Source organism: Gossypium hirsutum, chromosome D09 (genome assembly GCF_007990345.1).
Source record: "Gossypium hirsutum isolate 1008001.06 chromosome D09, Gossypium_hirsutum_v2.1, whole genome shotgun sequence".
NCBI classification, from domain to species: domain Eukaryota; kingdom Viridiplantae; phylum Streptophyta; class Magnoliopsida; order Malvales; family Malvaceae; genus Gossypium; species Gossypium hirsutum.
In genome coordinates this window covers 1,263,624-1,289,633 of record NC_053445.1, presented here as the reverse complement: position 1 = coordinate 1,289,633, position 26,010 = coordinate 1,263,624, and the positions used below count along the sequence as shown (strand labels likewise).

The following is a 26,010-nucleotide window of genomic DNA, read 5'->3' as shown; positions in this document are numbered from 1 at the left end:
AACTTTTTAACAAAAGAACCAATTTGCTCTATAACCTAATGTACAAAAATTAATTTGCTCATTTTTTAGTAAATGGGACAAAATGCAATTTAATTCCTAGTAAGGGGCCTCCATGATACTTCTACTAATTTTATCTACTCAGAAAAATCATGATGTAGCAGTCTACTTAAGATTTGGTTTGCTGCATCTTAGTCCTAGCAGCTACATTTAGTAACATAGAATGTCGTTCCTTTTATTCTAAAATTGAAAATTGTTGTAAATGTTTGGATGTGGTTATTGTTAAGGTTAGAGAGGACAGGAGAAAGAAGTCGGCACAGAAAATGAAGACCGGTGTTGTAGAAGCTTGTTCAGTTTCTCAATCGCAGGCTGGGCAAGAGAATCAAGCTTCTGCGTCTAGTGGTCACGTATTAGCCTTGCCTTGTATGACAATTTATTGTAAAGAAACCCTGGACCAGCACCTTGCTGCACCACTTGACAGTTGCAGTGTGCCACCAAATTCGAGCCTGGATATTTCTGAAGAAGAGAAGAATGAGAAAATGACTATCCCAATGCTGAAAAAGCGAATGAAGCACAAGAATAGGGTCAAGAAATTATCCATGAAACTGGAAAAGGGATCTCATAAGTCTCATAAGCAGGCTATTAGACATCCAGATGGTGCGAATCATGAATTGGATGGCCCCCCAAGCTGTGGACATCCTGTTTGATTTGGCTATTTTCAACTTAAATTTCACAACATGGAGAGTGAGGCGATGTAAAATTGCAAATTTGCATGTATAATTTTAGGGGATCAGCTGAATTTTGGTAAAAATATCATGGAGGTTCTTGTATTAGGAGTCAAATTGCATTTTACTCTTTTACTAAAAAATGAGCAAATTAATTCCAGTACGTTAGATCAAGAGCAAACTGGTTTTTTCTATTAAAAATTTTATCCATTTCTAACAGTAATAACCAAATAGTTACATGACTTGTCACATGTATCTCATATTGACGTACAATGACTAATTTTTAATGGTAGATATTGATGAAATTTTTAATAGAATGATTAGTTTACTTTTGGTTTAACGAATAAAGATTAATTTATTTAATTTTTGAGTAGAGAAAGTAAAATGCAATCTAACTTGTAGTCCACGACCTTTATGGTACTTTTATTCTGAATTACAGTTTGTGAAGCTGTGTTTATGCTGTTTTTGACTTAACAATCATTTCATCATGGAGAAGATAAGTAGCAGCATTAAAGCAGCATAGAGTTTTCCTGATAAAAGAGCAATACTAGATGATGATGATGATGATGATGATTATTAACTTTTTTTTTTTGGCCAAGCACTAATAGTAGATTATTTATCTTTCTAAAATATTATAATTGCTATTGTTAGTTGTTTTGGGTACTTTGGCAGCAAATTAATTTTACTTTTCTCATACCAGATTTTTAAGAAAAGCTATTTAGATGTAATTGTTTAAACTATTTTAATTAGTGAATCTCGGATTAAGTGTAATTAGAGTATCCAATTAGATTTTTTAATGTGAAAGGTGAGATTTGAAATAATTACATTGAAAGTTTATAAAAAAATTACAGTTAAATTCAATTACCTTATAATTTATCAAACGTTTTTGTACATAATTCAAACTAATTTTTTTGGGTAAAAATAATATTTTAATTTTTGAACATACAATTTATTTTAAAAATATAATTATATATTATCTTATTAATATTGTTTAAAGAAGATAAAAATTTTATTGATTAGAGATGATTTTTTTATACGTTTTGATGTATTAAATAATTAATTAAATTACTTAGTATTTATTACTAATTATTTATATTTGACTAAATATCTATCGATAAAAACAAGGAGTATATGTTTGATGCTAGAAAATAATTTAGCAAATACGGAAGGCTTGAATAACGAGATAATTTTTTTTTCTCAAAATCTTATTAATTGCACTAATAATTGTATTGTCTAATAATTTTAGAATATTGTATTACATAAGATGTGTACACACTTAATTTTGTGCGGGAGCATGTTAGGGTCTTGGCTTTATTGAGCAGGAGATTGCATAAGTTCTTTGAGCTGAACCAACATTTTAACCTAGCTTTAGAATTAAATTAATTTTTGGTTTAGTTTTAGAGTTGTGTTAAATGACTAAATTGAATTTCATTTAAAAGTTTAAATCAAATTTACTTTGAAAGTTTTAGTAGAATTAGGTTTAACATAACATTTGGTACTTTAACTTATCCTTTTCTTTAATCTGATATTTAAAGTTTTTTTTGGCCTAATTTGATACTTGAACTTGACACTTTAATTCGGTACTGGAAACAAAAAGGTTCATTGGGCAACGGCTTAACATAACATTGGTACCTAAACTTGACACTTTTTTTCTAATTTGGTGCTTAATTTTTTTTGGTCCAATTTGAAACTTGGACTTGATACTTTTTTCTATTTTGGTACTTAAACTTAACACGTTTTTTAATTTGGGCCTTATTTGGTACATGAACTTGACTCTTTGTCTTAGTTTGGTATTTAATCTCTTTTTTGTCCGATTTGGTGCGGAAAGTTGTCGAATGTTATACCAATAACTCTAGTATATTAACAATGTTATTTTTTATGAGGTAGTAAAAATAATCAATATATGATCAACATGTGATTGAAGATATGATATTTTCTTTTTGTATTTCAAATATCCAATTACTTTTAGTTTAATTTCTTAACCTAAAATAATAAAATTTCTTATTTTGGGTTTTTAAAATTCTTGTTTTTTATTCAATATTAATTCGTTAAATATAACTCAATGCATATTTTTTAACACAAATTTTCTCTAATACTAATGATATTTTTGTAGCATAAAACAAATTTTTTTAATACTGTTAGTGTTTTAGGTTATTTGTATAACGTTTAACAAGGTTAGATACGAAATTAAATGTAAAACAAGTTTAGGTACTAAATTAAGAAAAAGTGTCAAGCTTAGGTATCAAATCGAAACAAAAAAGTTTAAGTACCACGTTAGTAAAAAGTATCAAGTTTAGGTACCAAATTGAAAACAAGATTCTAGATACCAAATTAAGAAAAAGAATTACAAGTTCATGCACCAAATGTTATATTAAGCCAAAGCAAAATAAAGACACCGAACTGTTTGTCTGCTTGGAATCGTTTGCAAGTTTAAATGCCAAAATTATCAGAAAACCATTAAGAAAAAAGAGTGCACTTTTTGAAGAAGAAAGCAAGTTGGAGAGATGTCGTTTAGAGGGAAGAGAAAGGGCGGAACGGATCATGCTTCTGACGAGACTGATGGCCACGCGCCTCCCAACAAAGCTTCTAAGATTTCAGCCGCCGATGACTCTGATGATTCCGACGACATCGTTGTCTGCGAGGTCACTCTCAACATTCTCTCGTTAATTCTCCCTTTATATTATATATTTGATGCCTTTTTTTCGAACGTATGCGATTCTAGGGTTTTGTATTTGGAGGGTTTTTTTTTTTTTTGAAATTGTATATTGAACAAAATTAATGAAATGTGGAATTCTTTTCCCTCCCTTTTTGACTGCAGATATCCAAGAATAGAAGAGTTTCAGTAAGGAACTGGAATGGAAGAATTTGGGTTGATATTCGTGAATTCTATGTCAGGGATGGCAAGCAATTGCCTGGCAAAAAAGGTACTTTTAAAAAAAAAATTTCCAAAGATTATAATTTCAAGTTTGCTTTTTTTCTCTCTCTCAGGCTTGAAGTTTGATTTACTTAATCAATCTGTAATATATTAACAAAGGTGTCTTAACTTAGAAAGTTCCAATATTTGTGTTATTTTGCTGTGTTTAGGACCTTGCAAACATGTTTATTTCATGGGATAATATATAATTAAGCCCCTGAGCTTGTCCATTTATACCTAGTAGATTGTTGAACTTGTATTTCGTCAACCAGGTTGGTCCCTCCACACTAACACCATTAGTTTGTGTTGACGTGACATTTCTAACCAATTTGGTGGTGCCACATGGCAGCCTCTCAGAACTTCATGTGGCAAACATAGTTTATATATTTTTATTTTTAAATTCATGTTTGCCACGTGGCACACTTGGAGGCTGCTATGTGGCACCACTGGATTGGTTAGTAGGGTCATGTCAGCGCAACTAACAATGTTAGTGCAAATGTATCAACCTGGTTGACGAAATATAAGTTCAGAGATCAACTAGGTTAAAAAAAAATTAGGGGCCAATTAGGTACAAATGGACAAGTTCATGGGCCAAATTATATACCCTTATTTTATTAAGTATAGGTCTTTTTTTTTCAGCAACATGTTGAATCTAAATGTGAAGGCAAAGTGGCGTTATTAAATTGGGTATGTGACTTTCTTTTAGGTTGGTCCTTTCTATTATTGCCAATTGATGGTAAAAGTACCATGGAAGCCCCTATACTAAGAGTCAAATTGCATTTTGTCTCCTCTGAAAAAATGGGTAAATTGGTCCCCATATGTTAAATCAAAGAGCAAATTACTCCTTTTTGTTAAAAATTTCTTCAATTTGTACCGTTAGAAATTGAGGTAGTTGACAGAATAACCAGATAGTTATACCTGACATGCCACATGTACCTCATGCTGGTGTTTAGGGACCAATTTTTAACAATAGAAATGGATGAAGTTTTAATAGAATTCTTCTTTTGTTATTCGGTTTGTTATTCGTTGCTTTTTGTCTTGTATTTGTTGCTTACATAATCGGAGTTCTTTTTAGTTTTAAATATTTGATCTATTAAATTTAGTCATCAGTTAAAGTTCATGTATCCGTCACTTCTATCTTTAAAAGACTTGTGCATGAATATTTTGTTTTATGTTCAGGAGATTTAACATTGTTATTTTTTCAATACTAGAAGAAAAGCTATAATAAAAGAAAGTTGAGTGGCACTTAGGGACCTTTTAAGTCTTACCTTAAAAAGGAGTTTGCCTAGGCAGAAAAGGTGTGTGTTTGATTGAATAAGCATGACCCAAAGTGGCAGGAGGTATTATAGTTGATTTGCTTTATGACTTGGTCCCAATGTGTGCACTTGCCGCACTGCATTTCCCAAATTACACTTGTTATTCTGTGTTGAGATTAATGTACCTGTTTTCTTAATATTAATTTGGTTATTGAGTTTGTTTCCCTATTGTTTATTTCAACCAACATAAACAGACCTGTTAAAGTTGGGAACATCCGTTATTGTATACTTTATAAGGAGAAAACCTTATTTTTAGAAGTTATTGATTGTTGAGGAATTTTGGCATAATGCCAAATTTACCCCTCAATTTTTACATTTTTTCCAATTTAACCTTTATTCTTTTTTTGAGTTAAATTTGACCCTCTACCTTTTAGAAAAGGTCGAATTTGACCATTAACCTTTCAAAAAAGGTTAAATTGTTGTTTTTAAACGAAAATACTAACTAAAACGTTAACTTTTTAAACACAGTTGCTCGAATGACAATCTACATGAACTTCATGCTAATCTTTTTGAATTTTTATGAACTTTTTATATTTTTTTTGAATTTTAAATATTTTTGTTTTAATCTTTTTAAAATTATTTGTTGACATGGTATATAAGACAAATAGTGTCATAAGTATGAAAATACATGTGGATTGCCATGTGGGTTGCCATGTGATGATTAAAAGCATTTGAAGAGTTCAGTTTCTGAAGCTTAGAGTTAGTATCTATCTTTCCCATTTTCTTTTTCCTTTTTCATTGTCAATATTTATGAACTAATATCATCTTATGCTCCTTCTAGGTATTGCACTAAGTCTGGATCAGGTATGAACTACAAAAGTTTATGCTTTATCTTTGTATTCTAGGGACTGTATCAAACTAGTCATTCTATTATTAAAATGATCAATTCAGTCCCTATATTATTAAAATGAATCAAATAAGTCTGAATTGTAACAGAGTTAACATTTGTTGTATAGAAAAATATTTTGAAAATGATTTTATTCAATTGCAGTTTAATTCCAAACAAAATATTTCGTTTACAAAACCATAAAAGCTTTAAAAATATTAACTCTGTTAAACAGTAAATGATATTTTTTAAATAATAAATGATAACATTATTTGATTCTTTTTAATAGTATAGAGACTTAATTAATCCATTTAATAATAGAGGGACTAACTTCATACAAGGATCCCATAGGTACTTTTACCTCTTACGATAATTGTTGAGACATTTCACTTATTTGATTTTCTTTTGGTTCAGTGGAATATTCTTCGGGATCATGCGGAGGAAATTGACAAGGCACTTGCTGAGAACTCTTAGGAAGTAGACAGTGTACCCTGTACAGAAGATGATGGGAGTCTAAGGTGTGTCGAGACTACTTTTTCTTTATGCTGCAAAAATGAAGTTGCTGGAGGTGGAGGTGGAGGTTTTGATTTTGACTGTAGTCTATTTCGACTTGTTTTTGATGTTGCTGAACTTAAAGATTTCATTAGGTGGACCTCCTATTTGTGTATTTAGTTGTGTAGCTTTAGCTTTAGACTAATATCTGTTGTATCTTGATGTTGGATGATATTAACATAATCTATTAAATGGAGAATATAGGCGTTTATAGTAGTCAGTTGAACATTTCCAGCAAAGTTGATGCTATTAGTGGTTAAAAGTACCATGGAAGTTCTTGTACTAGGAGTCAGATTGCATTTTGCCTGTCCTATTCAAAAAAATGGGCAAATTAGTATTATAGAGTAAATTAGTTCTTTCTTTTAAAGATTTCATCCTTTCGCACTGTTAAAAACTGGCGTGGACCTTCTGCTGATTAGTTTTTAATAGTAAAAATGGATAAAATTTTTAATAAAAAAACCAGTTTGCTCTTTGATCTAATATACAGGGATTATTATTATTTTAATATAAGGGTCAAAATGCAATCCGACTTCTAGTACGTGGGCTTCCATATACTTTTACCAAAAAGAAGTCTTTTTCTGATATTTTCTTTACTGGTTTCTTCCTTTTCTATGGAAATACTAGTGGTTATAGATGTAGATGAAGATGGAGGTGAATGGCTGTGACATGATGTTTTGTACCAGCACTAGATATCGGACGAGAATGTTGTAAGTTTGCCTTGGATACAAGATTACCAGCACTAGATATCTAGGTTTTCAATAAAGATCATTAAAAATAAAATTGCCTTGGATACAGGTTTACCAGCAGGCAATGGAGAAGGTTCGGAAACGAAGATGAGACTGGTTTACATGCACTAAGGGACCGTCCACTTTCAAGATCAGTGTTCCAGGTGAGAGTAATATGCTTAATGCAGTTGACTGGGTTGAAATGGCAGCAAAGAAGCTGGAAAGAGAAGCTTTTGATAAGTTTCTCATGTTAATATAGGGTTTATGGACGACATAATGTTTGATTTAGCTCTTAATGTTTACATTTTTTGTCATTTTGACATTCCACTTTTTACAAAGAGTTGAATTTAACTATCAATTTTTCAAAAAGAGACACATTGTTGGTTTTTTAATGGAAATACTGATTAAAACATTAGAATTTTTAAATATGACAACCTGCATGTTAATTCACATGTTTTTCATGTATTTTTTAATTTTGAAAATTTTTTAATATTTTTTTAATTTCTAAATTATTTATTGACGTGATATATAAAATAAATAATTTTATATCAGCATGAAATGTAGGTGGACCGGTAATCTGTTATGTAGATTGTCACGTCAAAATTGTTAAAAATTTAATGTTTTAATTAGCATTTTCATTAGAAAAACGATTTGATATTTTTTTTAAAGGTTCATAATCAAATTTAGATAAAAAAAAAATTTAAATTGACAAAATGTAAACTTTGAGGAGCTAAATTTGACGTTATGGATTTATGAAATGGTAGGGATAATGAGACTAGGTTGGATCAAAAGCTATCAAGAGGTGAGCTTTGGGGAGGGAGTAAGTAATACAAACTCCTGCATGAGTACCAGAGCAGTTATGTTAACCACAACTCAACTGCATGGGAGTCCACCACCATTGCAATTTCTCAATAAGTAAAATTCAAGGCAAAGCTAATGAGGTAGCCCATCAGGTGTGGATGGTTTAGCTTATCAATTTCTGCTAGTAATTAAATCAAAGAGTTTTTTGTTGAAAGTTTTATAAATTTTTACTCAGCTACAGTAGTTTTCAACTGTAAATATGGATAAAATTTTTAACAAAGAAATCAATTTATTTTTGATTTAATGTATAAAAATTAATTAATTTATTTTTAATTAAAAAAATATAATGTGATTCAGACCCTGGAAGAAGGAATACCCTCCTTTTTCTGTGGTGATGTCTCATGCGATTGCTGCTTTACTTTCAATAAAAGTTTCTATTTTATCTCAAGAACAGTTGACAGGACACCAATCAAATTGAATTTATTTGTGAGATATATCTCATCAAATACAAATTTTATTAGGAACGAAAATCAATAGAATAAGGTGTCTACAAAAATATCAAATTACTTCAACCTTCGACTCAAGGATCAAATTCTGTTATTAGGCCAAAACTTTTTATTTGGTCCTCACTTTAATTTGATTAATTTTAGTTCTTATTGAAATTTTATTTTTGATCCAAATTGTAATAGTTAAATTTATTAAGTTAAATTATACTATTAGTCATGTATTACTATAAATTGTGGATTTAATTATTGTGTTTTAATTTGATCATTTTTAGTCCTTGTATTGTTTTGAATTTAGAAATTTTAATCCTGATTTAAATGGTAATCACCAAATTTATTATATGAAAATGGCGAGTTGATATGATATTTTTTGCTGCATAAGATTTTGAAAAAACTACGGGTAAATTATAAAAATAGTCACTTTTGTTTGCCTCAGGTTACATTTTAGTCACTTATGTTATTATTTTGTTACGAAGTGATCACTCTTCTGTTAAGTTCTGTTATCTCCCTAACGTTTATCCTATTTGGCAGTCCAATTAGATTTTAAGTGCCAACTTGGATTTCCTAATGGGATGAAAATAGATTTTTAATTAAATAAATTTAATTAATTAAAAATTTTAAACCCTAAATTTTAGTTAAAAAATCGTTCATCTCCCCCTTTTTTTAGTTTTCTTTTTCAGTTAAAAAAACCCTATGCCCATCAGTGTTAGTCTGATCCTTAACACCTGCGGCCTCACCCTCTAGCAAAGCATGGATTAATTTATGAAGGTTAAAACTTTCTTATAAGATTATCATCTTCCTTTGAAAAATTTGAGCAAAGTACCTTCCAACCAATGAGCTCTTCTCAAGGTGTCTTTCCAAAGCAGGGAATCCATTGAGTACCTCTTCCTTGAATGCAATTTTGTTTGGGCAATCTGGTTTGATTCTTCCCTTGCCCTTTGATTCGACTCCCTTCAGATTTCTTCTCTATCTTCCTAGTTCCTTCATTGGCTCAACTCAAGCAACATCAACTCCATCGGTTCAAAGGATGTTTGCACCTATGCGGCTTGCACTCTCTAGATGATTTTGAAATCAAAGAATGAGCTCATTTTCAGGATGGTTGATCCTTCTCCAACAAGGGCAGTCATAAGACCATGATTCCATAATGAATGCCTTCCCCTTTGACAACTTGCAAAGCCATCAATCAAGAATTCCTGTCTCAGAGCTCTCTCTTGCATTGTCTATTGCAGGTGAAATGGCATAAGTAGTGGAGCAACCATCCTCTCAACTCTTATCCATCCGAAACAACAAATTTGCTAGCAAAATTCAGGCCAAGCTTCTCACTCTTCACTCTATCCTTATTTTCCTCAAAAATCATAATATTTATCTGTAGGTTCTTTGAAAGTGACAAGTATTTCCTCCAATTTGTGGGCGTTGGAAGCTCCAACCAGTTAATGCTGAGAAGGCATGTGAAACTGATGAATTGAGACCCTTGAAGAAGGCCAAGTTTGTGGTTGATGAAAAATGCTTTGATGATAATAGCTTTCTTAGTCAACTGAAAATGAAAACTAAAAAAAAGGAGAGATGAACGGTTTTTTAACTAAGATTTAGGGTTTAAAATTTTTAATTAATTAAATTTATTTAATTAAAAATCTATTCTCATCCCATTAGGAAATCCAAGTTGACACTTAAAATCTAGTTGGACTGCCACGTAGGATTATCGTTAGGGAGATAACGGAACTTAACGGAAGAGTAATCACTTCGTAACAAAATAATAACATAAGTGACTAAAACGTAACATTTCAAACACAAGTAATTAAAATGTAACTTGAGGCAAACAAAAGTGACTATTTTTGTAGTTTACTCAAAAAATACAAAGAGTTTCGAGTATTTTTTATTTGTTTAATATGAGTTCAAACCATATGACTTCCATTCCTAATGTTATATGAAATAAACACGAGACATGACATAAACATAACACAAAAAAGCAACTAAAATGTGAGACAAAGACATGATAATGTGAAGATCAGTATAATTAAAATTTATACAAATATACAAGTATATCATATATCCTTCACATACCCCCAATATATATAAATATTTATCTGGAGGGAGTTGGTATTGCATAAACTAAGATAATTTCTTCTTCATCTGTTTCCTCAATATTCCAAGTGGGCCAAACCCATTGTCTTTTACATTATCACTACAGCTACAGCTGCAAGTATTCAGATTAGTACCGCATTCAAGACATATACCTTTGCAGCTTGGATCACAAACTGCGTTGATTGTGATTTCTAGATGCACCAAGTCTCTTATGTGCTTCGAAATATCGATTTCTTTTCTTTTGGGAGGAAAATAAAGCCGATCATCCCAATCGATCGACGCATCATCATCCTCCGCTCGGTTACTTGCATAGGAAGATTTGAATCCTTGCTCAAAGGTTGCTCCTATATCAATAATTTCAGGCTCTTCAATGGGGTTTTCAGTTAGTAGAAGTGAGAAATTGGAGAATATGCACTCAGCAACAGGTTCACCACACCTTTTCAATAAAAAGTTGGATTCAGTGCTAAATACAACGAGGAAAGAGGTGAATTTAATGCAGTAGAAACAATTCAAATTCAAAAGAGCTTGAGGCAATGCAATGTTACGGTAAAAGTACTATAAAAGCTCTTATACAAAGAGTAGATTGATCTTTTTCTATTAAAAATTTCATCCATTCATAGTGTTAAAAACTGGCGTGGTTGATGGAATAATCATATAATGACACGTGTACTACATGCTGATATAAAATAATCAGTTTTTAACAGTAAAAATAGATGAAACTTTTAACAGAATGACCAATTTAATTTTTGATCTAATGAGTAAAATAGGAAAATTTCAATTTGACTCCTAATACAAAGGTAGATCCATAGTACTTTTACCGCAGTGATACATACAGATTTCATTTTGAATATGACGTGGATGAATTCACAAAACATGAACTAAAGGGATGAAGAAGTCAACAATCCTAATAGGTGTGATGATAACAATTACACTGGTAAAATTACTAAACCTCTTTAATTCCTTTATGTATGTTTGCAAATTTTATCATTTGAGGCATTCAGGGTAAGTAAATATCATTTTAGATAGAAATTTTCTGTAAGCTAATCCATAGTCGTTACCTGTTCTTGAGGAAAACCTCCAATCAAGCAGAAAATCAAACCCTTTTGTAGGCATTGGATGATTTGCTTAATATCTAATCTTAGAAAATCACATTCCGTCTCATGTATATATATAAACAAAAATCAGATTCCACTTTACCCCTTTTACCAAAAAGAAAATGAATAAATTAATTTTCTTAAACTAGATTAATGAATAAACTGATACTTATACTAAAAATAATTCTATCATTTTTATTAGAAATTGGTCCATGTATATCACCACCACTAATTTTTTCATTTCTATGAATTGAGGAAGCAAAATATAAAGTTTAACGAATTGAAACTAATTAAGGAAAAGAAAAATACCTATTGCAACCGAGAGTGATGACAGTTTTAACAATCCCATCAAGCCTCATCTTTTGTTTCTTCCTTGTCACATCAATGGAGATCTGAACTGGGGTACCATCTGGAAAATCTTTCACATCTTTTGTAACCCGTAATCCCTTCAATGAAGCCCTAGATTTTGAAACAACGCTCGAAAGCTTTCCTAAACCCAACCTCTCTAAAGTTGTGCAATACTCCATATGAGTAACAGAAGGGTTTCTCTTATACATAACTGCTCCTTCCCATGGTGATTCTACGTTTTCAAAATCTTCTTCTTCGTCTTCCCAATCAAAAGATATGGTGCTGTCTTCCTCGTTGAAAGATTGATTCTGTGAAGGGTTAATGGAATCTCTAACGGGCTTCAAATTATTTCTGAAAATTTGATGGTTATTTAGAGTTACACTCCATGGAAATTTGCAATGGCCAACGGAAGAACAGAAAGGAATCGATAAAGCAGGTTGCTGCAATTTTATATCATAAAAATTGGATGGACTAAAATTAGAGGGAAAAGCTATAAAAGATGATGACATTACGAGAGACATTTAGGTTTCCTTATTATCTACACCACATCAATTACTGCTTTTTCATTTTTGTTGCTAGCTAAACACATATACCGTCTGCCACAAGCCATAAATAAATGGCTAAATTTCAGTAGAGGTCACCCAACTATAATTTTTATCTTTTTGATCACTTAACTATGGAAAGTCGTAAAATAATCACACAACTATTAATAAATTTCTTTTTTATCACCCAACTATGAATAGTTACAAAATGGCCACCAACTATTCAATTTTGTCTCTCTTTTTTTTTTCACCAACTAGCTAACCTGAAAATAGAAACACTCAAAAATCCTAAATAATTCTATGACCATTTTGTAACTTTTTAAATTTGAGTCACCAAAACATAAGCTTACTAATAGTTTAGTGACTTGGATGCAGTTTACCCAAATATTAATCGGATGGCTCTGCAGTAGGCTGAGCCTTACAAAAAGAAATACAGGTTAGAAGACCTACTGCAGACGATATGCGATTAAGAAAATGTCAATATTATCCGTCCACCTTTCGCGTCTCACCCGCCATCACTTCCCCTTCTCTTCCCTTCTCTTTCCTTCCTCTCGCCCTTATTACCATGCCTGCGCTCCTTCCCGCCGCAATCTTCGTTTCTCCGTGATTAAAAGATTCCCTTTCCGCTGCATTTGCTCTTTTCCAGCTACCAATTCGAGTATGTATTGGTTCAGACATTTTATCGAACAGGTTCTCGTGTTGGACAATTATTTGATTTTCTTATTGGAAAAGTTGCAGATAGGAATCGGAATGTGGAAGTTGGCGAGGAAAAGTATGATGTTATTGTGGTTGGAGGTGGACACGCAGGTTGTGAAGCTGCTCTTGCGTCTGCTCGGTTGGGGGCCAAAACTTTGCTTCTCACCCTAAACATTGATCGGATAGCGTGGCAGGTTATCTTTCTTTTATCACTTTATTATTTTATTTCGTTAAAGCTAAGAAATTGCAAACTATGGCGGATATGTTCGTTACTGGCGTAAGTTGGTTTTGTTACTTACAGCCTTGCAATCCAGCGGTGGGTGGACTTGCAAAATCACAACTTGTACATGAAGTGGATGCGCTTGGTGGTGAAATTGGAAAGGTTGCTGATAGGTAATATCCTCAAATTTCCAATGTTGGCATATTTGCTAATTGTGTTTGTTTGCTTTGGGACGCTAAAGTGTAAAACTAAAATGTGTGTGGGTTTAATAAACTTTTGTAAATTTATTAGTATTAGTATTTTTTAAAACAACAATGTTTTATTTTTTATTTTTACATTTGGTAGCCATCTGCTTACTTTGATTGAGTATGGCTTTGTTTTCCAGCAACAATTTGGGAAGCAAAAACAGGCAGAAGCAAAATTTTCATTTGAGCTGTTGATTTCTAATTTATTTGCTTTAAGCCAAACCTAATCTTATTTGCAATCTATTCATTTGCATTTGGGACTTTGGTACTTTTAGGTGCTATCTACAAAAGCGTGTTCTTAATGTTTCAAGAGGTCCTGCTGTCCGGGCATTGCGTGCACAAACTGACAAACGGGAATATGCAATGCAAATGAAAAATGTGGTTGAGAGGCAAGTTTCTTTCTTTCCATTCCAATTTACATATCCGTTTGTAGCAATTAGCATCTATTGTCATTTTTTTATTAGAAGAATAATTAATATGTTTTAGTAGAATCTTGATTTTGTAACAGCATTAAAACTATCTGGCTAACTGATTAATTTTCCTATTCATGATATTTTTAGCTTATAGTTAGGTGCCTATATTATGTAGCATTTGTGATTGAATTGTGATATTCAAAGGCAAATAGATAGACTTTGTAATTATGATATAATAAAATCGATAAAAAAACATAAGGTGGTCGCATGGAAAAAATAGAAAATCCGTAACTGTTTTATTTTCTTTTGCAACATCACAAAAGAATTGTTGCCTTAGAAGTTAAATAATAGTTACAGCCAAACATCCATCTAAACCCTTTAAGAGCAACTATTTATAGGGCTGATGATAACAAAAAAGTCTCAGATAAAAATGAAAATTGTGCAAATAATAGTTAGTTTAAAATGTAGCTTCTCCTTCTTTCAGTTTTAATAAAAGGGGAAATTGATTTCTGATGAGCAAGCATAAGAATTTAGGAAAACTTATTTTAGAGTGGTCAATAATATTCTGAAGAAAGTTAGACTTTGATTTGTTATAACATTTTTTTATCTTTGGTTGTACTGACCCTTCTTTTTCCTGAGAAAAATATAAGCAACATATGCGTGCCCCATATTTTTCTGATGCATTTTTGTACTATAAAGGGAGTATGACTGAGCACTCATTGGTGGTAATCGTGTAGGTTTGTTAATGACAGACCTTCTCTTGATTTGCTTTTAGATTTGAATTCTTAAGAGATCATAGGAATCAAATAAGAAGAAAAGATTCCAGTGCTACCCATTAGTCCTTGAGATCCATACCTGTGATTGGTTGTTTTAAAACTGCCACAGTAGCAATTATGTTGGAGAACTCTCTAAAAATGCTTCTCTTCCGTAACAAAAATATTAGATTTGTATATGCATATGGAGCATTCCTAGTTCCACTAGGATCTGAACAAATTCTCAGACTCCAACTAGAAACTAACTCAACCTAGAACAAGTCAACATCCATAATTAAACCTACTTACAAAGGAACCCATAAACATGTCCTTAGACTCAAATATTGCAATTTCCAATGAATCTAAAAAAAAATCAAATGCTCAAAACAAAAGGAAAAGAATAAGGGATTTGTATGATGGAAATGTTTTAGCCCTTCTTTTTATTTGTATTCTACCAGTCAAGTGTTAACAAAATCATTTTTGCAGTGATAATTCAATGCTGGATTAGACTGCCGTAATCCAAAACCTGCATCTGGTAAACTTCAAAATGGGTAGTTTATGTAAGAAATTCCAAAAAGTTGATTCTGTTAGTCTTTCCTTCTCCTTGGTTTATAGATTCATTTAGGAGCAATTATTTTATCCATTCCTTCATGCATTTGATCAAACAATTGGGTTTTGGTTTCAGCAATAGTTTCATCGACATGCTGCAATGTGGTTCAAGTATCTGTTGTATCTTTGTTTGCATATGCTCAAGTTTCATACGTATTTCTGTTCGTCATTCTGTTAACCATTGTTTTACTATTATTAAGGACCATTGACTCTGATACTAAATTGTTACACTTTGTTTGGGATTAATAGTTTAGCTCATCAAAGGGAAATGGAAACCTTTCAGCTCATTAAAAGGAGACTGAAACCTTGGGACTCATTAAAGAGAGACCCATTTATCTATAGGATTTTTTATTGAAATTTTGCTTCTGTTTTTTATTCCGTACGTCTTTTTAAAGAAGGACCAGTGTTATTACATATAGGAAACCTATTTTAGAAAAGAAACAAATCAACTAAAGTAAAAGCACAACAAAACCTAAGGAAAGAAATAAAATCGAAACCTAAACCTTAATTAGAGAATAAACAGTAATAGCCTTTCCTAACATAGATTTGGCCCATAACACCTACTTTGTGCTAGTTAACTGTTCTTATAATAATGTGCTTATGACTATATTCATGGAAGAATGCTTTGTTTCTGTTCTTTTTGCTAATTGATGAGTTGGCCTTTTGTTTTCAGTACTCCAAATCTCTCAATTAGAGAGGCAATGGTGACAGATATTTTGCTTGGAAAGAATGACAATGTTGAAGGTGTTTGCACTTTTTTTGGTATGAACTTCTACGCCCCTGCTGTAATACTGACAACTGGAACTTTTATGAGTGGTAAAATATGGGTTGGTAGAACCTCTATGCCTGCTGGAAGAGCTGGTGAGTCTGCATCACATGGTCTGACTGAGAACTTGCAGCGTCTTGGATTTGAATCTGATCGGTTAAAAACTGGAACCCCAGCACGGGTGGACTGTCGTACTGTTGATTTTTCTGTTTTGGAGCCTCAGCTTGGAGATGAAGAGGTCCTTCCATTTAATCTCATATGTAGGTTCAGTGGATTAATCTTGTAAAATTTAAGATATTAAATCCTGCTTCAAAAATTGCCACCTGGTAACAGGGTGCATAGGTTAAATATCTTTGGGTCATAAAGTAATCTTCTTATATTTAACATCGTGAGAGAGGCGAAGTTTCTAGTTTCACCACAGTAAGAACATTATTTCAATTACACGTAGATCGATAGGTTACAGGAGCAGAAAAATTCCAGTTGATGTCCTTCATTTTTCTTGATTATAGAAACTACCTGTTAACAACATAAGATTTCATGATAAAATGCTGTTAGCTTGCAGTCTGCTTAAAACTTATTGTATCTTTTCCTACTAATAAGTTACTGATATTATTCTGGTAAACAAAAAGGAAAAAAATTACTCCCTGTTCCACTAAAAAAGTCACTGTTGACATATTTGGGGTCAAACTTTTTAAACTTTGGCCTCAACTATTTTAAATATTTTAATTAATTAATTTAAAAAATGTTTAAAAACTACATCGAAAATTTTATAATATATATTTCAAAAAGATTTCCACAATAAAATATAAAGAGCAAGAAGTAAAAGTTAAAAAATTTTGATCATTAAAAGTCAAAATGTTACAAATTTAGTGGGTTATAAGGAGTACTGTTATTTGTTGTTCTTATAATAGTCTTTGAAAATTTTCAGGTCAGCTGGTTTAGTTTCGATCCTGATTTCCACATTGAAAAGGAGCAAATGTGTTGTTATCTGACACGGACTACTAAGAGTACCCACCAGCTTATTAAAGATAACTTGCATGAAACTCCTACCTATGGAGGATGGGTTGAAGCAAAGGGGCCTAGATACTGCCCTTCCATTGAAGATAAGGTAACTTTGTATTGTTTGAATTATACTTTTATTGGCTGAATTAGCATTGAAATGTCATGTTAAGCACTGTAGTGTTATATCTACTTATGGTGGCGTTTCACTTATCCCTAGTTGAAGTCTTCCCTTTTTGTTTCATTTTTACATGCATTCTCAGGTTCCACATGATATCTTAAATTTTTAAAGAGCTATATTTTGACTTGTGTTAATTATGCTGTAAGATTGTAAACTTTCATGTACTTCAGTTTGAAGCTAGCTAATGGCAAGAATTCTAAGCTGTTTCTGTTCATATATATATGTATATATATACGCGCGGCTATATATCAACACCTAGAGGAGATTCTTGCTATCACATGAGACTTTTATTTGTAGACTATGTACTCATCTGCAAGTCTAACTCTGGCTCTATTCAAATTGTTTTTTTTTCTTTTTAATTTCTTATAAGTTAGCTATCCATTATCTTACATAAAATGTCAGCATTTTTTATTTTAATTTGTTTACCAGTGATCATCAAGTGTGAAAGAGAAATGCTGCCGATTAGTTTATGCTATTGCTAGGTACTGTGTCAATCCATGGTTTTGGACTTTTATTAACTTAACTAGTTTCATACAGATGTGAGATGTATCATAGAAATATGGAATTAAGAGCAATATTCATCAAGCTATTTTCTATATACATGGATGAATCTTTTTATACCTTTTCAAAAGATTTATGTTCTTATTACAGTTTAAGCCTGTAAAGATGCGACTGCATTGTTGGTTCAACCTAACTTGCTGATAGTATTTTTTTTTCTGCCTTAAAGAAAATGAGTCCTCTCTGTTTTAGCATTTCAATTAGACTTTTCCAGATAATGTAATTTAGTTTCTTTTTGTTACAATTTTTCACATGGTTTGTTTAGGCTATACTTGTTTCACATTGGTTTCTTTAGATTGTGAGATTTCAAGACAAAGAGTCTCATCAGATTTTTCTTGAACCAGAAGGTCGGACTGTGCCTGAGCTCTATGTGCAGGTAAGGTTTTTGTGTCTCCTTTATGGGATTGAGAAACCATGTCTATCAATTAGATTTTGGAGCTTTAAACTTGCCTTCTAATGAATAGCTTAAGAACTACTAGTTTGTTGTATAGGTGAGTAAACCTATGGATTATTAGTCATGTCTTAACTTTTATGACTTTTCAATTTAGATGCCTTGAAATTCTTAAGCACAAAAAGAAAAAAAGAAGAAAAGAAGAAAACTGCTCGACTATGCCTTTTGATCTGAAGATACTGTTTTCTCCAATTACATATGAAGTTGTCATTTATATGTTTTTGTCCTAGGAAGTTTCTGTCTTTCATTCTACATTGCCTTTCAAATTAGAATGAAACTTTGATTAAATCTTACTCTTTGAAAAACTTTTCTTCTTAAGTTCAATGCGAGTCATGCAACTACAACATGCATTGTAGCTATGTTGGGCATCCTATTAAGGGTATCCTAGGAAATTCTTATGTTTATTCTGCATTGCTTTCAAAATATTTGGAAAGTTGATTGAAACCTTTCTCTTTGAAAAATCTCTTTTTAATGAGGTTCTGAAATTAGTTTGATTCATGTAACGGGAATCCTATATTGGGCTGTCCTATGAATGTTTTATTTTCTGGTTCTTTTTCTATTGTAGTTGTTCTGTTCATTGTTTAAACATGCTGAATTTGTGCTGGTTTGTCCATTTATCTTATTAAGAGTCATGTGTTGCTGTTTAGTATGTGTTTGCACTTTATAGGGTTAATTCTGTTGCATCTTGTGTTTAACATAAATAGTTGATTGTTTGATCAACTTGACAGGGGTTCTCAACTGGTCTACCAGAAAGACTACAGTTACCACTATTGAGAACTTTGCCTGGACTTGAGAATTGTTCAATGTTAAGACCTGCATATGCTGTTGAATACGATTATTTACCAGCTCATCAGTGCTCTAGGTCTCTTATGACAAAGAAAATTGACGGTTTATTCTTCTCTGGTCAAATAAACGGAACTACTGGCTATGAAGAAGCTGCTGCACAGGTTTAAATATTTAACGGCCTGTTTAGTAGTGCTTAAAAAAAAAACACTTCTGGCTCCAAAAGCACTTTTGGAAGAAAAGCTGTGCTAAACAAGTTGCTTTTGGCTGAAATTTTTGGCTTTTTAGAAGTGTTTTTCAAAAACGCTTCTGAAAAGGAGAAGCTAAAACTTTTAGCTTTTCCTCTCCCAAAAGCACTTTTGGTGCTTAATTACTTTTTCACCCCTCTAATAACATAGTACTTTTTCTTTTTTCTTCTTGGTACTTAATTACAAATGTGTTAAAATCATTAATTAAAAATAATTTTAAAAAAATACTAATTACAAATATTTAATGGTTATATTTAAATATTTAAAATATAGTTTATATATTCTAATTAAATTTTATAAATAATTAATATTTATTGCTTAAAAATATTTAAAATTTATATTTCATATATTAAAATATTAACAAGTTATAATAACTTTTTTTATATTCTTACTAAAATATAATAATATTAACTATTAAATATTATTTAAATACATATTTATTACTTGATAATAAGATATCTAAAATGGACATTTTATTTCTCAAAAGTACTTTTTGACAGCAATGCTAAACACTCAAATTTTAAATCAAACTTTTCAAAAACACTTTTCAAACTTTTCAAAAGCACTTCTGAAAAGTATTGCCAAATTAGCCCTAAGTTTCCAACCTTCTTCTGTACATTATGGTGCCTTTACAAATTCATTTCTTTTATTGAACTTTTTCATGTATTAAGTATCAACAAATTATTGTGGTTCTTTCTATTATTTTTGTTATTTATTTATTTATTTATTTTTAAACAGGGCATCATTTCTGGTATCAATGCTGCTAGACATTCAGATGGGAAGCCCCTTATTGTTCTTGAGAGGGAAAGCAGTTATATAGGGACTTTGATTGATGATCTGGTTACTAAGGATCTTCGAGAGCCATACCGAATGTTAACAAGGTAAGCAACTCCAGATTTATAATGTTATGATAATTTTCTATACTTATCATACTATTCCTTTTGGCTATTTGATCTGGTTTTTGAAAATAGGGTGATTACACTTTCTTCTCATATGCTGTTAAGTCCAGAGAATTAAATTATTTATTCTTGGAAATGATCATGAATATGAGGATGCTTTCAAATTTTTTAAAATTTAATTTGTGAAGGATTTAATTGAGCAATTATACTTTATTGTTATTTCATGCTTTTTTAAAATAGGAATTAGAAAATTTCACAGCTTTATTTTTGGGAAAATATTCGTTACACTGCTAGTGGAATTTTTAGACTCCACAAGCAGGGTTAGGGGGTTGACAAGTGTCTAAGAGGTATAGTAAAATATTTAAAAAATGAATATTTAAAAAAAAAGAGACACGTCAATTTTTTAAAGCTGCTTGTGGAATAAAAAAATTACACTGCCAGTATACCAAATACTCGCCCTTTATTTTTTGGTCCTCTTATTTGTTCTTTTTACTTTTTCTCTCTCCATTTACTTTTTTTTTTCTTCCTACTTAACTCTGTTTCCCTTTCTTCTTTTGTCTTCTTTTCCCTCACATACATGGTGTGTTTTCCATCTAGTTAAATCAAATAATTTCCTTCTCTCTCTGAACTCTCAATTCTCTTTCTATCTCTAGTTCTTAAGTCCCAACTTGCAGCCACCTCAATTTCCAATATCCTGTTTGGGCTGCCTCCTGGACCATCACTCGTCATCACGACTGCTGCTCACCGGTGTTGGTTTGAGCCCAAATATGTTCACTTCTTCCTCTTCACTTGAACTTGATTTCTAAGTAGAATCTCTGGTTTATCCTAGATCTAACATCCTAGTCCACAACTCCTTTTCTCCACAAGCTTTACCTCTGCTGTGGAGCTGAAGAAGACATAGAAGAATGGGGGAAAACTTAGGGCCATCTTTTTAATTATAAGTGGGACATTTCATGGAGCTAATAATTATATGGTTTAAAATTTGAGGTAATTTAAAAATATTTAATTATTATTTTTGGTGGAATAAGAGTATAAGACTACTTAAATCAAAACTTGAATAAAACTTATTAGCCGCCTAGTAGAGTTTTGAGAAACTAATCTATCTATAATATATATAAGAACGAGTTTGGAAAACTTTTGAACTGACCAATATAACCTTTTTTTTGGTTCATTATATTACTGGATTTACTGTTTTAATTTTTTTATTTATCATATTTATAGATAAGAATCCTTTTTAAAGATTTATAATTAAGAATTCTAATTCTATTAAAAGACTTCTATTAAGTGAATTTATATAATAGTTAATAAAAAATTATTTTTATATTAAATTAAATTTAGATTATTATGTTTTACATAAACCAAAAAAGGAAAAAAAAGGGAAAAAATATATTACTTTAGTTTTAAATGGAAATTGACCATAATATAAATATAATATTTAGATTAGAATATTAAAATATATTACTCCCTTGATTGGCCTAGTAGCTAAAGGCTGTTCACCTATAGAATTCACCCGGATTTGAACCTCCTGGGGAGCAGTGGTAGCCTTTTATATGGGTCAGCTCCCTTTGGATGTAGTGTGTGTATGTGGTGTGGGTATGTTCCTACTGTGTGTGCTTGAGTACTTCATATTTCATAAATAGTAAATTCTTTTAATCTAATCTAAATATATTATATTTATATTATGGTCAAGTTTTTTACTATTAAGAAAGGGAAAAAAAATACATATTGAATATTGAAGAGTTTGATTTACAATATATCCATTTTAATAGTTTGTACAAATGCTTTAATAATATTATTAATTTTTTTATTCGCACTATATTTGAATTATCAAAATAATTGATATATGTTAAATATGTTTATTAGTTTTTTTTTTGAATGGTGTTTCTTTGTATTAATGACATGAAATAAAAGTATGTTGTACCTTTAATATGGTTAAAATGCTATAAATATGGTTTGAAATTTTATTATTATAATTTTTGAAATGTTAAATAAGCTAATGTATTTTAACTATATTCAACAATTCAAATAAGGAATATTACTTTATTCTAATTACAGTAATTAAAAATATATTATTAAAAAAATTAACTAAAAAAGTTAAATGCATAAAATCACGTGCAAGGCATGTGATATCGAAATCTAATACCATTAAAAGCTGTTCAAACTGGATTCTATACTATGGTTCAGTTTAATTTTTTGGTTTCCTTAGTTTTTATGCACAGCCCTGAACTGATATACACATGAAACTGCTTTGCAAACCTTGGATAGAGAATAAAGCTAGAAGGAAAAGTCTTTATGTCATTCTGTCTATATGGTATTTGTTTGGCATGATTATTCTTAAAAGGACACTTGTGTTTATGAAGTTCCACTTTAATTTATAAGTTATGTTTTTTGAAGTTGTATCATCGATTTTTTCTCTTCTAGAAGACTTGGTTGTCGGGGTTTTTAGCATCATACTGAATAAATAATCTCGTCTATTTGTGTCTCTTCTTTTCCTCTTTCTAGCCGTTCAGAACATCGATTACTTCTTCGATCTGATAATGCGGATAGTCGTCTCACACCTTTGGGGCGTGAAATTGGGTTGATAGATGATAGACGCTGGAAAATATACCAGGACAAACAAGCAAGGATTTCAGACGAAAAGAAGCGGTTGAAAACTGTCAGGATTTCAGGTTTGTATTCTTTCTTTTGTTCCCCTCCATGAAGCCTTCAGCTTGCAAATTATACACCTTATATCAGGAACCATTTTCTTTTTATAGTTTGGAAGAAGACTAATAACTAACGCAGTTGGGTAAAGGGGAAACTCTCTTATACATGGGGAATATTAGTTTTTCTGTGGTGTTCAGTTTGCTTGCTGTATGAGAGACTGATTGATCTTATATATTTATGGATCATCATTATTCTTTCTGTTACTTTGCTTTTTTGATTTAAATATTTATTGTTTGATTAGTTTTCCAGGACACTGTTGACCCTTTAATTTTTTCGATATGCGTGATAAGACTTATTACAAATCTATGAGAGTGAGGTCATAATATCTTGTGTGTATGTGAGATTTCTGTGCCCTTGAGAGTAATTTAACCAGAGCCAAATTGAAGAGAGCTGCCATTATAGTACACTGATATTGTTCCTAAACAATAATAGATTGCAAATATGGCTGCAAATTTCATGGCTGTTGTCAGTGGCCTCAATTTCTAGTATGCTTGATCATTGAATTCTTTGCATCAAATTTCATCATTCATCTGAAACTTGTTATAATCCTTCTTAGTATTTATAATAAACAATAATAGAAGTTTGTGATTTGTTGGAATTTAAAAATGGCTGCATTTTGTGATTGCTTTCCAGGAGGAGACTTGGCTGCTGATGTTTCTCACTTCTCTGGTCAACCTGTGAAGGAATCTTCAACACTGGAGAGTCTTCTAAAGAAACCACACATAGAATATAAACTTCTTGATAAGCATTGTTTTGGGAACGAAATGTTATCAAGAACAGAGAAAGAATGTGTTGAAATCGATATAAAATATGAAGGCTTCATTATTCGCCAACGAAACCAACTCCAACAGGTATGAATTTAGAGTTGCATGGTGAAACATCATTCTATGCCACCATACATCTCCATGTATCTGCTTCTTTCTACACTCCTTGGCATCAGTATATAGTGAGGGAATTATTTATCATCCTTGATTTTTTTATTTTCTTTGTCACATCCAACACTTTTTGTTGAAGATGGTCCATCAACAGCATAGACGACTTCCCGAGGACTTGGATTACTATGCAATGACAACTTTGTCTCTTGAAGCACGCGAAAAGCTCTCCAAGGTCTGTGGCACCAAAAATTGGATTTGAAATATATTTTAAAGCATGCTACAAAAGGAGTGAAAATAATTTCCTTTTGGGGATCATGTTTAGGCATTCATCCAGTTGACAGTAACTCAGCAAGTGATTAATGCATGGTTGTCCCTCTGTCTGTGTGCTTTGAAATATTTGCTTTTCCAGTTTTACCAGACTGCATTGAATACAGAATCTTGAATCGAATTTACTAGACTTTCAGCTTAATGCATTTACTCATGGAAGAAGTTCACAATAGAGGGAATTTTCCTGGATAAATTGTTCAAATTTTTGTGAAGTTGGTTCTCATCAAATGAGGTTTGTACAATTGTAATTGAAATTTAATTCTAATCCCAACAGGTTAGGCCGCAAACTATTGGTCAAGCGAGCAGAGTAGGTGGGGTTAGTCCTGCAGACATCACTGCTCTTATGATTATACTTGAAACCAAACGAAGAAAAGCTCAAGAAGTGAGAAGACACCAGATACGTGCTTCTGTCATGGTAGATACTGTTGAAAATTTGTCTGATACATTAACAGAGGCAGTTGGTAAGTAGCAGCAGAATATAAGCCAGTCATCTAATTTGAACTTCTGCATGTCTCACCATCAGTGCAATTTATGAAGAACAATTCAGGAACACATAAATGCGGATGAGATCTTGAGTCTTTAACAATTAGAACCTTGAGGAACAAGTACTTTGAAGATTTTTCCGGAGGCTGCAATCTCTTATAGCATCTGGACCAGGAATTTGACCAGGAATTTGAGGTTAGTTTAAATTTTAGTTTGCTTATATTAATGATATTCGTATCTCGGAATATTCTCGTATCGTTTATGCCATTTGTAATTAGCACAAATATTCAGGCTGTAACTACCATATTCGTCCTTGATTACTTTGTTGAAGCTCTTTGGAATTGGAGTTAACTTGCTGCATTGCCATTGATGAAGGTTCATTATGCTTCATTTTGTACATTTTAGCAGTTCAATATAAATTTTCCAAGTATGAGAATGTTAAGCTGTCTTGGGTTGTTTCAAGTTAAAAATTGTCATTTTGTGCTTTTGTGCATTTGCAACCTCTATTGGCCCCAAGGTTCTTAACTACTACTATTATTATTATATAGGGAAACTTATGTTTGAGTAAGCTTACGTTTTGATTACCGAATTTTAAAAATATTACTATATAGTCACTTGCATTATTGATTTAAGCCCTTAATTCTTGTTATAAATTTGAGATCGAAATGTATATTTTCCTTTTATTCATTAGGCTCGGAAAATATATGATATTTTCATTTTCTTGAAAAATTGAGAGCATTAAAGAAAACATGTTTGGTTGAAAATTTTAAAATGATTTTGGAAAAATGAAAAATAAATTAGGTGAAAAATTTAAAAACATGAAAAATTATTTTCAATTTTTCACAGAATATTTTTGTAAAATTGAAAATGATGAATATAAGAGTTTTGGTAAATGGTGGCAAACCTTGAACTTGAGAGCCCGTTAGAACCATATTTTCTTACTATCCCGATTATAACCAAAAAAGAACAGAATAATATGCATAATAAAAAATTGGCCCAGAAATTAGTGTTTTTTTTTTGGTCAAAATAGTACTAAGCTTTAATTTCGTTGTTAATTTTGGTCGAAACTGTTAGCTTTGTTGAAGAAAAATCCTAAAACCAATCAAAAAGTTCATCGTCATCTTCCGTCTCTCTTTCTCCAATCCTTTCTTGCACCTCTTCACTCCTCCAGGCCAGTAGCATGCAAATGACATAAATTCTCCAATCCAAATCCGAACCCCTCTCCTCTCTTTCAACAAAAACTTGACCGCTTACATCTTCACACCAAGCTTTCTCCTGAACCCACCGCCACATCCCCAAGCATCCGTACTACAGCCCAACACGACTTAGATGATGATTCCATCACCCCATCTCCGATCCATAATAAACATCAAA

At 31.7% G+C, this 26,010-nt stretch overlaps 4 protein-coding genes across 18 annotated transcripts in view; 3 read left to right on the top strand and 1 right to left on the bottom strand.

Moving 5' to 3' along the window:
- LOC107931356 (ubinuclein-1) overlaps positions 1-1,062 on the top strand; it is a 34,679-nt gene extending 33,617 nt beyond the window's left edge. For 3 of the 5 annotated variants that reach the window (XM_041101532.1, XM_016863239.2, XM_041101531.1), the window contains one exon: positions 285-1,062. In XM_041101532.1, coding sequence (XP_040957466.1) covers positions 285-704 — 420 coding nt within the window. In that variant the 3' untranslated portion in view covers positions 705-1,062. The remainder of the gene's footprint in view (positions 1-284) is intronic. The other 2 variants (XM_016863240.2, XM_041101533.1) reach the window with 1 other exon arrangement.
- Positions 1,063-3,062: 2,000 nt separating this feature from the next.
- On the top strand, positions 3,063-8,160 carry LOC107931308 (RNA polymerase II transcriptional coactivator KIWI). Of its 4 annotated transcripts, XR_001693201.2 has the most exons (7): positions 3,112-3,364; positions 3,541-3,646; positions 5,734-5,756; positions 6,193-6,296; positions 6,955-7,037; positions 7,126-7,219; positions 7,820-8,160. XR_001693201.2 is itself a non-coding variant. In XM_016863168.2 (4 exons), exons 1-4 carry the CDS (start codon positions 3,227-3,229, stop codon positions 6,250-6,252), a joined length of 327 nt encoding a protein of 108 aa, XP_016718657.1. In that variant the 5' UTR covers positions 3,063-3,226; the 3' UTR covers positions 6,253-6,546. The 4 variants fall into 4 exon arrangements, 1 of the variants encoding a protein (XP_016718657.1); XR_001693200.2 differs by having other exon boundaries at positions 3,086-3,364; positions 7,126-8,160; XR_001693202.2 differs by lacking the exons at positions 6,955-7,037; positions 7,126-7,219; positions 7,820-8,160 and adding an exon at positions 4,276-4,323 and having other exon boundaries at positions 3,105-3,364; positions 6,193-6,309.
- A 2,193-nt stretch (positions 8,161-10,353) lies between these two features.
- LOC107931340 (large ribosomal RNA subunit accumulation protein YCED homolog 1, chloroplastic) lies at positions 10,354-12,463 on the bottom strand. The gene is made up of 2 exons (XM_016863209.2): positions 11,845-12,463; positions 10,354-10,877 (listed from the first exon to the last, which is right to left on the bottom strand). Exons 1-2 carry the CDS (start codon positions 12,402-12,404, stop codon positions 10,469-10,471), a joined length of 969 nt encoding a protein of 322 aa, XP_016718698.1. The 5' UTR covers positions 12,405-12,463; the 3' UTR covers positions 10,354-10,468.
- Positions 12,464-12,847: 384 nt separating this feature from the next.
- Positions 12,848-25,078, top strand: LOC107931339 (tRNA uridine 5-carboxymethylaminomethyl modification enzyme MnmG). Of its 8 annotated transcripts, none has more exons than XR_005918363.1 (15): positions 12,854-13,083; positions 13,158-13,315; positions 13,423-13,514; positions 13,862-13,975; positions 16,034-16,364; positions 17,055-17,234; positions 18,160-18,240; positions 19,044-19,262; positions 20,085-20,227; positions 22,748-22,914; positions 23,585-23,802; positions 23,966-24,058; positions 24,428-24,568; positions 24,677-24,831; positions 24,968-25,078. XR_005918363.1 is itself a non-coding variant. In XM_041101530.1 (14 exons), the coding sequence occupies exons 1-14, from the start codon at positions 12,900-12,902 to the stop codon at positions 24,686-24,688; spliced, it is 2,127 nt and encodes a 708-aa protein (XP_040957464.1). In that variant the 5' UTR covers positions 12,848-12,899; the 3' UTR covers positions 24,689-25,078. The 8 variants fall into 8 exon arrangements, 4 of the variants coding, with proteins under 4 accessions (XP_040957464.1, XP_016718695.2, XP_016718694.2 ...); XR_001693210.2 differs by having other exon boundaries at positions 24,928-25,078; XR_001693209.2 differs by having other exon boundaries at positions 24,428-24,614; positions 24,691-24,831.
- The last annotated feature ends 932 nt before the right edge of the window (positions 25,079-26,010 follow it).